General features: G+C 43.6%; 1 protein-coding gene across 1 annotated transcript; it reads left to right on the top strand.

The window, feature by feature from the left end:
• The first annotated feature begins 5991 nt into the window (after positions 1 to 5991).
• Positions 5992 to 13845, top strand: SMIM28 (small integral membrane protein 28). The gene is made up of 2 exons (XM_086632039.1): positions 5992 to 6102; positions 13447 to 13845. The coding sequence occupies exons 1-2, from the start codon at positions 5992 to 5994 to the stop codon at positions 13843 to 13845; spliced, it is 510 nt and encodes a 169-aa protein (XP_086488165.1).
• The last annotated feature ends 2042 nt before the right edge of the window (positions 13846 to 15887 follow it).

The following is a 15887-nucleotide window of genomic DNA, read 5'->3' as shown; positions in this document are numbered from 1 at the left end:
AGGACTGAGCTAGTTTTAGAAGCTAGAAGAGCTATTCCTTCTGCTCTCTTGGCCATACTGGTTCTAAACAACTATATCAGAAAGACTAATTCCTTTGGCATTGAGAATCAATAGTTTTTTGGGAGCAAATTACATTATCCAAATCAGGCTATGAAGATATGATCATGCTTTGGTATAAAACTTACTGTGCTAGCAACAAGTGGTGACACTGAGACTGCTGTATGTAGGTACAGCCTCAAGGGATTTGACACAGGGTTCACAATATTCCACGAGAAAATTGTAGAGTTTTGAACAAAGAATCACTAAATGGATTGAAATTCAGACGTTATAGGCAAAGCAAAAATTGCATCATCATTGACTGCACTTAGTTGGGCTGAATTGTTTTTGTAGGATCACACAACGGTCAGAATTAGATACTATTTTGTCAAACCCTGTTTGACAAAAAAAAATTGACAAAATTGACTAAAGCAATTTTTCCAAAGAAGTTTAAAGCACTAACTAAATCTCCATACAGTACTAAAGTAAGATGCAACTCCCTGAAAACACACAGGGAAAACAGAAAATTCCAAACGTACTAAAAGGTTAATGTAACAGCAGTGATTTTTTAAAAAAGTGAGATTCAACCTGTGTGAATTATACATCTAAAAAAACCCAAAACCCCAAAAAACACAGCACTAAAAAACCCACCCACAACAAAAAAACACAAAGGGCAGCTGCAGAGCAAAAACCAAGAACTTAATATTCATGAAAAGCATTTGGAGCTCCTGGACCATGGAAAAAACAAACCAACCAACCAACCCCAAAACCCAAACCAATGCAAAACAGGATGATTAACTTTTAATCCATGCTCCAAACAAGAATGTTTGGGAGGGAAGTGAATCCATCACTGAAATCTCCCTTTTCTAATTTTTTTTTCTGCAACAATGATACTAATAGAGACTATGCATTGCTGTGGGGAGGGTTTGTATGTTTGTTTGGCGATTTTTTTAACTTTTCAAACATGCTGCAAGAGAGGCTGAAATCTGGGCAACCTAAGTTTTCTAGGTTTTTCCGCTATTATACATTATTTCAGCAATTCCCAACCTACTGAATAAACTCAAGACAAGACCCTGCAGATTGCTTACGAGGTCCATATCTGAGGCCTGCCCAGCCTTACCCAAGGTCAACAATCAGGGTAAGCAACATCTAATACAACAATCAATATCATACTATAAAAAAGAGAAGTTGTGGATGCCCCATCTCTGGAACTGTTCAAGGCCAGGTTGGATGAGGCTTTGGGCAACCTGGTGTAGTGGAGGGTGTCCCTGCCCATGGCAGGGGGGTTGGAACTAGATGATCTTCGAGGTCCCTTCCAACTCTAACCATTCTACGATTCTATGAAAAACAGCAAATAATAAAACCTCCAACGCTCTAGACAGTATTGTCAGATGGATGCTGGTCAGCCACCAGCACTCTGCTGTGGCCACAGAGCTTTTCGATCACCACTACGCTCACAAAACTTTAAGGGATATTGTGCAGGAGGCAATCCTGCTCCACCAGTGACCCCAGGTCCGCCACAGGCACTCGTCTCTACGTGTTGTGCACTGAGCAACCTGTCTGCAGCATCAGGTCGATCCCTCAGCGGTACCTCCACCTCCTCCCACTCCCACGGCTGCTGCTCCTACGCCGAGGTCCGCGACGTCAGCGTGCGCAGTCTTGTGACCAGCCCTCCCCGTCCCCGTTTTCACTGGGGCTATGCCAACCTGTGTCTACCCTTTGAAGTGATGGTGGTTTTAGTTTGATGGGGGGAGGAGAATGCTCTTCAGATGGTGCTTGGTTTTTGAAAAACAAACGCATTGATGTTTAACAAAAAGGCAAAGCTGACATCTCAATATCATGAAAAAATTACCTAAAAAAAAGAATAAATCACTATGAATTGCTGAATTACCCAAGTGAAAGGGAACAGACGGGAGCCGACACCACTCCTGTCTGAATGACACAGAAGCACCTACCAGTTGGTTCTGGGCAAGAGTCAGCATCTCCCATCACTTCATTCAATGAAATCTCATCCTGAGAACACAGTACTGTTTACAGTGGTAACACCTCACCCACTATAATTCCTAGTTTTGCGTTATTCATCCATCCCCTGCCCCCAGCACAGTCACTCCAGCAGGAAAGGATCACCATCACCTGTGGAAAGCAGCAAAAGAAACGGGGAGGAAAGTAGCAAGAAAGTTGAAAAGCACCTTGGGCAGCGCGGATGTTCTGTTCTCTACCAATATTGGTGGCAACACAGCCTAGAATTATGCTGCTGGCCCCGAACTTCTCATCAAATCAGAAAGATTAATTATTTATAACAGACAGTTTGAGCTTCTTGCGTACTGAGCACACTGGAGGTGCCTATTTCCTGCAGTGGCTTCCTCAGAAAGTGTCCCCGTGCTCCCCTGCTAGCACACTAGAAATGATACTAGCAATGCTGTCTCATAATTAAAACCATCATGTTGTCATGGTTTTACAAAACTTTACCAAACGTGAATCAATTTGGTGGTAACGTTCTACGCCAGCTATTTGCTCCAGATTATTCATCAGGGCAACTGTTACATTCAACTATTTCAAAGAACAAAGCCAGTGGAGGGAGAGGGGTAGAAGTTGTGTCCACCTCGAGGTCTGTAGACCTCCAAAGGTCAACTTCCCCCGTGCTTCAAAGCAGCAAGCCTGACATCTGGCCACAGGGCTTGGATTCAAGGATGTTCCTCCTCCAGACTTCCACACTACAGCACGCCCAAGCTATGGAGGTATTTAGGAACTCTTTGTGAGAAGCAGAAATAAGTGTCATGTGCGATACACAGGGTTGCTAGAAATCTGCAACGCATTTGTCATCACAAATCCAGTCTTGAGCACTGCTGTTTCAGTTCTGCATAAGAGCACAAGTACAGGCTGGGCGGAGAATGGATTGAGAGCAGCCCTGAGGAGAAGAACTTGGGATGAGAAGCTCAACATGAGCCAGCAATGTGCACTGGCAGCCCAGAAAGCAAATCGTATCCTGGGCTGTATCAAAAGGAGCGTGGTCAGCAGGTCGAGGGAGGTGATTCTGCCCCTCTGCTCTGCTCTCCTGAGACCCCACCTGGAATACTGTGTTCAGCTCTGGAGTCCCCAACACAAGAAGGACATGGAGCTGCTGGAGTGGGTCCAGAGGAGGCCACGAAGATGATCCGAGGGGTGGAGCACCTCTGCTATGGAGACAGGCTGAGAGAGTTGGGGCTGTTCAGCCTGGAGAAGAGAAGGCTCCGGGGTGATCTTATAGCAGCCTTCCAGAAGCTAAAGGGGGCCTACAGGAAAGCTGGACAGGGACTTTTTACAAGGGCGTGTAGTGATAGGCCAAGGGGCAATGGATTTAAACTGAAAGGAGGCAGATTTAGATTAGATCTAAGAAAGAAATTTTTCACTCAGAGGGTGGTGAGGCACTGGAACAGGTTGCCCAGAGAAGCTGTGGCTGCCCCATCCCTGGAAGTGTTCAAGGCCAGGTTGGATGAGGCTTTGGGCAAGCTGGTGTAGTGGAGGGTGTCCCTGTCCATGGCAGGGGGGTTGGAACTAGATGATCTTTGAGGTCCCTTCCAACTCAAACCATTCTGTGATTCTATGATATCTTCTCTACCAAGGCAGTATGTCAAACAGGCATCCGACCACTGGCAGCAGAAAGACTGTATCTCCTTTGCTCTCATCAATTTTCCTGCTGGGTCCACTGATGATATGAAAAGCCAGAGAGACAATCACTGTTCTATATTCTAATTACCTGCGCGACAAAGGCCACCGCATTTCCCCAAATTCCCATTTGGCCCCAGCTCGACAGAATTAAATCGTTCTTAAACATTTTCCAGAGGTCAAGAATTCAAAGTAGCACTTGGTAAATCAGGTCAGTGAGTCTTAAAAGTGCACACCTAATTTTTAGCAAAATTTCATCTAACTAGAATCCAAGGATGCCAAACAAGGGTGTTTATACTGTAAGTAGGCATAATTTTTTTACTTCTTCTCATTATTCATGACACAGTCCCAAAGCAAATTTACAGCAAGCTTTTAAAAATAGCGTTAATAATCTTAGGGGCTGTATTAAGGCCCTAATTAAGACAGTATATGAACGTTTCCTGCTTGCACGTGAGATGACAGATTTAAGCTGCGCAAGCACAAGACTCCTTAAGGAACTGATTTTTCTTAACATCAGTTTGGGAAAGATAGTTGTCAGTTTTGCTTCCATACAAAGTGTCAAGGCATCGAGTCACAAGTATTTCACTGTCTTAGTGTGACCTGCTAAGCCACATTTAGGACTCAGTTTCTCAGGGGACATTGTAATTCACCGCGTAGCTCCCCTGGACTCTGGCTGCAGCTACGAGCACTCACCACCTCCAAAAGTGCTTTCCAAGATGACAAGTGAGGCACTGAGGAAAGGAGGAGTCTTCTCATAAGAGTGCAAAAGCTTCGCTGAGGTGCCCTTCCAAGCGTCACACAGGACCTCCTCAGCAGAAGCAAGAGCAGGATCTGGTTTCTGATGAACGATGCATCCGCTTCAGCACCATGACCAACCCTTCATTCAATATTATTGCTCCTCAACCACTGCTCAACTGGCAACTTCGGTAAGAAAACGGGATGGATTTATCAAACAATCTCCTCCTTTTCCCCACAGCCCAGGTTCACCTGTAGGGTAACTCCCTCCTGCACACTGCAGTTGCAGGGATCACAGCCAGCCTTGGAACAGGCTTTTCCAGAGTCCTCTCATTAGAAACATCAAGTGCTGGCACTTCCAACCACTGCTGTTAGAGCTGCAAAAGTTCAGTCTGCTGCCAATCAGGCCTACGGCTTTCTGGGAGCCATGAGTTCAAAAGAAGAGTTGGAGAAAGGGAGTCCAAGCAGGAACGAAGAGGTCACAATTCTGATCCCAATTGTGTATCATCAGTCCCGAAGACAACTTTTGCTCCAGTGGGTGAGCCTTGAGAAGCCACGGCAAACGCACCGCAGCTGAATGGGATGTTGCCCACAGCCTCTCCCTCTGCTCAGAGCAAGAAAAAGACACCTTCAACTTTCCAGTAAGAGTTAAACCTTGATTCAACTTTCCACTTTAAATATCCCTCCCTTCAGAGGTTAACGTACAGCACTGGCATATTTTTTTGCTGGATAAACAGCAGAGAGGCTTCTTGCTGGCAACAACTGCCGTTTAACAACTTGTATCCTGGAAAGCTGTGAACGAGTCCCCACCTAACTGAACTGACAACTCGTTATTACTGAAAACAATCCTATACTCTCCGTGACCACAGCTTTCCTGGCAGAGCTCTCTCTCTGGATTTATCATTAACATCTACATCCTAACGCTGCTAAATAATTCAGCACAGCATTTAGCCTTGTGTCCTTGCCTCTCTACCCAGAAACCGCCCTATTTACTCCATGATCCAGCAACAGGGCAGAAAAACCTGCCTGGATTGTGGTACCTCCTCACGCTGTGTAACGGAGGGGGACCCTTCACTCCTGACACAGAAGCGTGGGTTTTATTTATTTCATTTGGTTGGAAAAAGTGTTTATTAGATGCCTAAATATAGAGCGTTATTTATCCACGCGGAGTCATGACCATGTGGGCTCAGATTCACATGCAAATTCCCCTTTTAATAATCCTAATGCAGGGAGTGCTCCAATCAGAGTGCTATCAGCCCCGGCTCCCTGATACCTGATGCCAGCTTTGCTGGTAATGTAGGCCACCGAAGCAAATCCAGAGAGATTGAGTTGGAAGTGGAGAGAGGCTCTGAGATCTATTTGCTTGGCTCCCTGACGACGGCTGGGGGTGTGTGTGGGTGTGTGTGTGTGTGTGTGTAACTTCTTTTTTTCTTTTCCACTATAAAGGGGATATCATTTATAAGGGATCATTAGCCGAGAGCAGCCCAGCTGGGTCAGGGCTGGGAGGCGGCGACGCGGTTGCAAGCAGCGAAGCAAGGTGGAGGCACGAAGACAGAAGACCAGGTTAATGAAAGCATGAGGTGGCTCCTGGGCAGCAGCTGGGGAAAATTCGGACACGCTAACAGGGGAAACTACGACTGGCTAAACACTGAACCGGGTGGGCCGCTTCTGGAAACAGAGCTTCAGGTCTGTACCCCCCCGCTCGTCTCCGCGGCGTGTCCTTTGACTTTGCATGTGTGTGTACGTCTGCGTAACGCCTCTGCGTGCAGCGCAGAGTAAATACCTGGGTATTGAGACTTATCAAGGCAATGCTGATCAATACACAGAGTCAGAGCACTCATTTATCGCTATTAAGTTGTTTTAAACGCATTTGTGGGGAAAGAAAAACACTAGATGGAAGAATCTTGCTGGAGCAGCAGGTAAAGAAGTTTAATTATTTCTTTCAAGCATAATGCATTCCGCTATTCCTTGATTTCCTTTCGTTTAAATGCATGTTTACGCTTTGGATCTGGTCCCATGAAGCCTTTCTGCAGATGTTAGGAGTCAGTAGCAGTCAGCAATGAACTCTTGTTCCCTAAGCCGTGCGCTGATTACTTCTCCGAGAGAGAATCACATGCAGGCAAGTGGGGGAAGGGAGGTAGTCCTCGGAGATGAAAACACAGCCTGCCTTTCTGGCTTTGTCTGGGATATAGTGAAAGGGTTTCTCTGATCAGAAGAAATTCTAATTTAAGGTGCACCTGTAATGCCAGTAAACATCTGTGTCAAGTAGCATTAGCAAATGAACTGGCCACGCTACTTACCTGTCAGGCATTTGTTGTAAAATAAAAGGAGGTAGTTGCGGGGAGGGGGTGTCAAGATAGGAGAAAAAGTAGTTTTTAAATGCCTCTAAAATTTTAACAAAGTCTACCTCATCAGTAACATTGCCAGAGCTAGAATGGACACGTCTTCACACCTTGAGACTGGTTTTGTCTGACTGAGAAACAAACAGCATCACTAGAGTCACATTCTAACAAGTATTTGAAAAATCATAGTATATCTAGGCTCACTTTAAAATTGCGTGTCATTATTCACGTATACTAAAACACATCAAAGTGTTTTTCTGTTTGCCAGAGTTATATGTTTTTGCTTTTTACAAGAAATAATGAATCAGCTTTAAGAAGCAGGATGGAGCTTGGAAAAGCGCCTATGCATGGACCACAGCCTAATGACTTCAAAGCAGACTTTGTTCCAAATCCACTTAAAACATTTCAAAAGTATCACTTTCCTGATTCAACTTCAAAAGATATGAGTATAAATACGGGCTATAATAATAAAAAGAATTTTAATAAAGTTGTAAGTACCCTAGCAAATCATTAACAACGTAATAAATCCTAGCACCAATCAATCACTTCAATGGGAATTTCACGAAGTGAAATAAATTTTCATTTTTCTATTCTTAGACAAAAGCTGTCTTTAAACTCATGTTTGGCCTTGTTAGGTCATTCCCTTCAAAGCCAGGTAGTAGGCTCCTTCTTCCCAGACAAAGAGTTCACTTCTGAAGCCATTCCATTACTCATGATGGAAATGGCACACAACTGGGCTGCACTCCGTGTTCCATTCCTCTACCAACAGGCAGGAGTGAAAGCTCATCTAAACTGATATGGGTCACGTAATCCATCAGCTGGCAACTGTCCATGCTCAGCACATTAAAAAAAAAAAAATGTAAGCAGACAGATTACTAATGAAGGGCTTTACTACTTCTAGCCCGTGCTCAGCGTTTTGGAAAACTGACCCTCTGCTTCAGTCCCTACAAAGACATAAACGAGAGGAAGAGGATAAACACGAGCCTACAATGGCCAAACCACCCTACTAAAAATCAGTTTTGGGAAAACAGAGGACTTTCTAGAAACATAATCCCTTTTACCCCCATGACCTTTTCTGCTTTTCTCTTTGTAAAAAAGGATTTTTTCCTCATATTTGTGTGTCTCTAATGTATTTCATGCTGGAAGCCAGAGCCTCTTTTTTGTCAATTACAAACCCGACAAAAGCTGCTTGTGAAGGCCCAGGCAGAGCACACTGACCTCCAGTGAAGCAGCAGCATCAAAACCAAATCAGTCAAGAAAACACTATCAAATAATTCCCTCAGCCACTTCATATGCTTGGTTTGGAAATTTCCAGATATTAAACAGTAGAGGATTTTACTTTATGTGTGTTCTGCAGTTGTTTTTTTTGCTTATAATTTAACTTTGATTACTGAAGGTTCAGTTTCATTTCTAGTTAATGTTATTTTCCAGTTCTGGCAGTTATTTCTGATACCTATACACACTGGTTCCTTTTCTCATTTTAGACCTTCAGTTTTAGACGTTAGCTTTAGGTCAGTTTAGAACTTCAGAGCAAATATTGATTTTTTTCCTTAGTGACCATGGTTTCTTTTTATTAAAATTATTTCTATATTTAATATGTTCTTTTGTTTAATAGCGATAAGATTTCCCAAGTCTTTATGCCAAGATCTTTGCAGTATTCTTCAGTTGCCCTTTAGCCACTCATCCCAGAAGTGGGCACAAAACCACAACAGAAAAACAGACTAATACTGCCCAGTTGTTTCCCAATACATTTGATACATATATCCGGATATACCTATGAGAAGTTAATCAGCTTTTTGAACTACATCTCAACGTAAAATCAATCCATGTAAAACGTTTGGCAGGAGGCAATATCAAAATGGACATGTAACTCTCTGTGATTTATGTTTTAGGTTCTGGGCATCTGCGAGGCAGTACTGACTTGTTAAAAAAACAATTTCAACTGAAATAATACACTGAGTAACCTATAGATTATTTCATCCAAATAGGAAAGCTAAGGCTTGACGTTAGCTATGTTTAAAAAACTATGGGCATTTTGAAATACAGACTGAGGAAAACGGTCCTTAATGCCACTTGTTAGCATACAGAAAAACATATTACTCAATCCTTCATCCTACCTGCTTCACATGCTACTATTTTGCAGATCGTAGTAACACATAGAACCATGGAATGGTTTGGGTTGGAAGGGACCTCAAAGATCATCTAGTTCCAACCCCCCTGCCATGGGCAGGGACACCCTCCACTACACCAGCTTGCCCAAAGCCTCATCCAGCCTGGCCTTGAACACCTCCAGGGATGGGGCATCCACAACTTCTCTGGGCAACCTGTTCCAGTACCTCACCACCCTCAATGTAAAGAATTTCTTTCTTATATCTAACCTAAATCTGCCCTCTTTCAGTTTAAAGCCATTGCCCCTTGTCCTATCACTACACACCCTTGTAAAAAGTCCCTCCCCAGCTTTCCTGTAGGCCCCCTTTAAGTACTAGAAGGCTGCAATAAGATCACCCCGGAGCCTTCTCTTCTCCAGGCTGAACAGCCCCAACTCTCTCAGTCTGTCTTCATAGCAGAGGTGCTACAGCCCTCTGATCATCTTCGTGGCCCTCCTCTGGACTCATTCCAGTAGCTCCATGTCCTTCTTGTGTTGGGGACTCCAGAGCTCACTGTTCTTTCACAACTGCATGGAAAACGGTCTTAACTTCATTACTAGCCATTCAATGTGCTACTCTCCTCACCATCCCTGCATCTTATTTACTGCATCTTCTTCAAACATCAAATTTCTTATGTCTTGTTTTAGACACATTACTGAACTGATAGTCACGGGGCACTGGTGTAGTTACACAGAGCAGGATAGAACAGAATAGTTCAAAGGGGCTCACAATGATCATCTCATCCAGCTACCTGACCACTTCAGGGAGTACAAGAGCATATGAACGGTTTCATAATTACCTGTGTCATTTTTGCCCAGATCCCTCAGCATAATAATGTACTCGCAGGCTCAGGGCGCTGCTCTTTCACCTTCAGAGACAGCAACACAGAGCCAGGGATCTCAACTCGGGCACTCAAAGTGAGGTAGAACTAATGACTAACCCACAAGGAACACCTCAGCTGAACTGTCTTGTCCCATCTAGAGTATTTACTAACAGCGACAGAAATAACATTCTCCAGAAGAGCATTCACTGTCCCTAATTAGCAGACAGTCCTCTCTTCCCCCACTCTCCTGACTCAGTCACTACATACTCTACCTGTCTTGCAACACATTACCCTGAGCTACTGTGGTCTTCTTCCCTAAGCAATCTATCTTCTTCCCTAAGCAATCTATCACAACCCTAGAGTAGGTACTTTATGCACAATTTAAATTAAACTTAATTAAAAATGATGTGCGTTGTGGGTCAAATCAAGGATTCACAGATTTCCAAAATGCTGGCATTCATTCAGTCTTGAGGGCTTGAATTTGCAGCTTTAGAAGCAATGCTATAAGTTACTCTTGGAGGGCTTTAAAAAAAAAAAAGAGTTTTCAGCCCAGTAACCACGCTGACACCAAACGAATCCAAGTTGTCCTTTTATACCTACTTCACAGACTATGGCCAACTGAGCTAGCTCATACTACAAATAGTTTCTCTTCTTCCATTTTCTTACCAGTATATGCAAATTGGCCCCTCCAACAATAACATATTTTACATATTTCTGATGACAGATATTTCTTTGCAAGACCCAAGACTGCTGTGTTCCAGTTGAGACTTTGGAGCACCAGACTGTAAGACCCAAGACCATTTGTTAATTCCTTCCGTCAAGCTTAACCTTTCCTTCCCCTGCCTTCCAGTTCCTCACTAGCCCTTTCCTTTTTCTTCTGCAAAGAGAATAGGACTGGTGCAGTGAGGGAGGTGCTCATTTAAAAATTTTTTACCATGAGAGTTGTAGAACACTGGAACAGGTTGCCCAGAGAGGTGGTGGATGCTCCATCCCTGGAGACGTTCAAGGCCCGGTTGGATGAGGCCCTGAGCAACCTGATCTAGTTGGAGATATCCCTGTTCCTTGCAGGGGGGTTGGACTAGATGGCCTTTGAAGGTCCCTTCCAGCCCTAACCATTCTATGATTTGCTCCTCAGACTTCTCTTCTCAGTCCTATCCAACCCCACTGCCCTCATTCTCAGTTCCCTTCTGGCTTTCCTCCCCACAGCTTTGCATCTTGTGCATCCTCCTCACAAGCTGAGGCTCTCCATCCATGCTGGTGCACAATTCTGATCTGTACCCTCCTCCACTCTTCTCTCCCCTGCTGAGTCTACAGCTCTTCGCTTCAGGAACATCAGTTCTTATTTTGTGCCTCAAATCTGCATCCAACCCACCGGTTCCTCCTCCATCTCCTCGCCATCCTGTGGATTCTCAGAAATCCAGTCTTTGTATGAGGCCATGTCTTATAACAGGACGGGTCAGGCAACCATGACACTAGTCTGTGCTTCCACCAGCATACGAAGGCTACGCCGTCCTTGGCCAGTACTTACAACACAAGCTTCCTTTCAGTGAAATTCAAGGGGAAGTTGCACTGAGCTTAGAAGTAAGAGCATCAGGGCTTTATGTACCTTTTATTAGTCTCATGTAGGAAACTCTGGCAATCTCACCTTCTGTCCTCACAACCAGCCCCAGCAGTGCACTACTCCCAGACCTGAAGAACGCTCCTGCAACCCAACTGCAAGCCTGCTCCCTACAAATGAAACCCAAAACTCACACTTGGAACTCAAAAATATGCTCTTCACCGATCATGAATAATTCTGTCTAATACAAGCTCAGCTCTTCTAAATGTTTATTCTAAAAGTATTGGCGACATTATAGTATCAGTGAGTCTCAATACGCATAGAGCACAAATATAACACAACACAGAATTCTTTTTCTCATTTTTCCTGTGAAGTGTTTTATGCATGTCATAAGACACAATAATAAAGCGTTAACAAACATTTTGAAGAAAATCTCCTCATTTTTAAAAGATTATTTCACTCCTGCATTAGAATAATAGCTGAACAGTTTCTTCCGACTCTGCCGTTTCCTGTAGCTCATTTAATGGTCAGGTAAGCCAACAGCTTGTACTGCCAGAAACTCTTTAATAAGAAATGATCAGTAAATATGAGATGGTTCTTTAGTATGCATTTTTGTGGTAAAAGACAGATGGAGAAGAAGAGCTGAATAGCTAATCCACAATAGTCTCAATGTATTTTTAAAATTACTTTAATGGCTTTGGCCTCAGACTCACATTACCTCAGGAAAGAAAGCAAAAGTTTCTCCTACACTATTTGTTATAAGTCAAAACCTATTTACTTTATTTTTCTCAAACATGACCACATACTAAGAACTCCACAATACAACAAAGAATTGGTGAGGTAACAAATGCCTGGTAAATAATCAGTTGACCATAGGTTACAATGTGATTTTTCTAGCTAAAAGAATGACTGTGATTCTTGGAAGAATAGGCAGAGAAAGATTTCATAGACTAAGAAGGGGGTTAGTCTGGAGTTACTGGCCCTTTTCACAAAGCCATTACTGCAAACAGCCCATTTGCATCCTTGTTTCCAAAGGCTCTGAGGAAAGAACCACTCGAGTTCTCCTAGCTTGAAAAGCTGCCTTCCTTCAAAATAAAGGAAATTTGATCCATTGATCTGTTTAGCCTCACCATAAAAACACAAAAAAAGCCACCTGATTACAGTCTTCAAGTACTTACAAAGGGAATGATTTGATAATAAACAGCATTTTAGGGTTTGGGATTTTCCGCCTCTCTATAAAACACTCTGAATGAGAGCCAGTTATTAAAAGCTAGAGCTAGACAGAATCAGACTGGAAATAAGAGATACTAAATTTTAAAAGTGAAGCTAATACAACAGAAGGGCACAAATGTTATTTTAAAAAAATAGCTTATAACTCCGGTTAACAACACACCACAACTCAAAAGCTGCGGGACAGAGGCTTTTTGTGCCGTGTTTTGCAGGAGGTGAAGCTGACTGAACAGTCACAGCTGCTATTACTCTTACACCAGAAGTTCTTTTTCCACGATTTTAAACAGGGAAAAAGATTCTTGGATAGCTGACAGAACAAGCTCAAGAAAGAGCCCCAGTTCACGCTGTCCTGACACACCTTGTTTTATCTGGGGCTGGCCAGAAAGGTTAGAACAGCCCAAAGAACAGGTACTGTAGGCAGTGGGTCCTGATGAAAGGGATAGTTATGCTAATATTTGTTCTTTAAAGGAAACTTTAAAGTAAATCTTCCAAACAGAAAGATACAACACTAGATGGTGGATCACCCGTCCTCCTCCTCTGCAATTCAGTGTTCTGCCAGGTTTTAAAAGCTTTACGAATCTCTTGCAAAGAGGACTGGTCCCAGCATAAACTAAGAGTAATAAAATCTCATACCAAAATACATACAGTTCCAGGTGATTGTTTTTTCCTACTCACGAGACAGGGTTTTCTAGACACCCACGACTCTTTGCAACTCCTCCATTTCTTTTGCCTCTAGTTGTCAAAGTATTTTGTTTTTACAGACCAGCAAATAAAATTTGACAATTCACAAGCCTGCAAAACATATTGCTTGAGCGTCACTAATGCAGACAGAAAGCAACTTGGAAAAATTACTAGGTTGTAGCAGGAGGAAGTGGAGAATGCATTTTTTTGTTCTCTGATTAAGACACTACCTATTTGCTTTAATTACAGAGCAGACAACAGACAAGTTCAACCAAAGACGACATAGAACCATTTCTGTGCATCATATTGCCTGCCACCATGATGCTTTTCCTGGCATTCCTGCTGCTCTTCCTGTACCGCCGTTGCCAGCGCCCCGCTCCACAGGGGCAGATCTTCAGCATCGACCTCCCCGAGGCCCTGCCTGAGCACGACGTGTCCAGTTTCCTTTCCGTGCTGCCCTGGAACAGCGAACAGAGTTTCCACTACTCCACTCTGCTCCCTGACGCCACGTTCCTCACCGTGTGTTTGCCTCCCTCCTACGAGGAGGCCACCATGAAGACTCCCATGGACAAGGCTCACATTGAGCGTTCTCCAGACCCAGTGCCTCCTTACGAAGAGAGCACGCTGCAGTCTGGCAGCACCAAATAAACTTCCTACGGAAGCACTTTAGCTGAAGCATGCAGCCCCTCAAGGCACAAACGTGGAACTGCTATGGCCTTTAAAATCAGCAAAAATATTCCAAATGAGGCTTCAAACCAATGAGTTAATCAAGGAAGAAACTTGGAGTAACAGGGAATGAGTCTCTTCGCCTCATCCTAGGATTCTCCATCTTCCACTTGTGGCAAGCGTGCACACACAGAGCATAGCACCAAATCGTTTCCAGACTGGTGACACAGATATTCCAGTTAACAAAGAGTGTTGTGCAAGGATTAAACTTAAGGACAGGTGGGAACCTGTCCCTCTGCAATCCCTCAGCTACAAAGAAATACGAGTTATGCTACTGATTCACCAGTCACAAAAAGGGCTTTTAGCACATACTTATTCCAGTTCGGCTTTTTCTTTTTTTTTTTAGTGTTTATTTTTTAATTGAGTTTCTGACAAGCTGATATACTCAGCCTGCGTGTGTTAACGTCACGTCGTTCTGCAGTGCTCTGGAACAATCGCACCAGCTCTCAGGAAAGCAAATAAACATACAACCTCGACCAAACAAACAACAAAATTTCCAATTACTGTTTCCAAAGGTACAAATGTGCACTGTGGATGAAGGCTGGCTGAACAATGAGGACAACCAGAGAAGACCTGACTGTTCTGGGTGAGGAAGACTCCAGCAGCACCACCCAAGAGCACGCTCACACCGTTGCTGCAAGCTGCTTGCCAAGGTCTGCAAGGTCCTGATGTTCCAGACTACTGGCTTGACTTGTTTTCCAATTTACAATAAACCCTGAGACCTATTTGGTGCAGCGTGTAAAACAGTTGGGGAAAAATTAATAAAATCAAATGCACACACACAAAAAAATCTGGTCTGTATTTCAAAACAGCATTATACTCCGCCTTCCTCACTAAGGCAAAGTAAATCTCAATCGTGGTGGCAGTGGCTCAGTTTCTTAGGAGGGCTTGCACACGCTTACGTCGATTCTTTCTTACAGGATATCATTTCACTATGTTGACAGATGCTTCTGTTATGGAAGGTGGCTATTATGGATCCTGACAACCTCAAAAATTATGACAGCTTCTTCCCTGCAGGTGTGACTATTCCATGACATTAAAATTAAATTTCGCGCTGTTCTGCCAACAGCAGCACAAATCACATCACCACAGTAACCAAGTAGTTCGGGTCAAAACTGATGATCCCACTCACGCAGTTCCCTTAAACTAAGAAAAAGTTTAAGGGAACTGTGTTTCAGTTGAACTGAACTCCAGTTTCAACCTGGAGAAGAGGAGGCTCCGGGGTGACCTTACAGTGGTCTTCCAGTACCTCAAGGGGGCCTACAAGAAAGATGGGGAGAGGCTGTTCAGGAGGGCCAGTTGTGATAGGACAAGGGGTAATGGTTTTAAAATAGAGGGAGGTAGATTCAGATTGGATATTAGGAAAAAAAATTTTAACATGAGAGTTGTAGAACACTGGAACAGGTTGCCCAGAGAGGTGGTGGATGCTCCATCCCTGGAGACGCTCAAGGCCAGGTTGGACGAGGCCCTGAGCAACCTGATCTAGTTGGAGATATCCCTGTTCCTTGCAGGGGGGTTGGACTAGATGACCTTTGAAGGTCCCTTCCAGCCCTAACCATTCTATGATTCTATGATTCTAAGTTTGCCCTTTGTCATTTGGAAACTGGATTATTTTCTTGAACTTCACTCCTGAGAATGTTACCTTTTCTAATATTTCCTTTTGGTCACCAAACTGTAAGAACAGCAGCAGCAGATGTTTTAGACATATCCAAATGCAACAACCATTTTTCTTTTCAGACCATGTCTAGGATGAGTTCCTGGTATTCGCTGATGCATTTGAAGGTAATGTATTCGACCGTCTCCTTGCATTTTGTTTACCTCCTTAATATTTGGCACATGCAGTTCTTGCCAGTTACAAGGAAAACTGGAAAAAAACAAGAGCCACAAACAAGCATATGCTACCTAATCGACAAGGTACAAAGGTTTGAGGTTCAAAGATAAATCACTTTTGCCTCTTGTGCCTG

This window comes from Tauraco erythrolophus, chromosome 2 (assembly GCF_009769465.1).
Source record: "Tauraco erythrolophus isolate bTauEry1 chromosome 2, bTauEry1.pri, whole genome shotgun sequence".
NCBI lineage: Eukaryota > Metazoa > Chordata > Aves > Musophagiformes > Musophagidae > Tauraco > Tauraco erythrolophus.
Note: the sequence above shows the minus strand (reverse complement) of the source record. Positions and strands in the feature narration are given on the sequence as shown.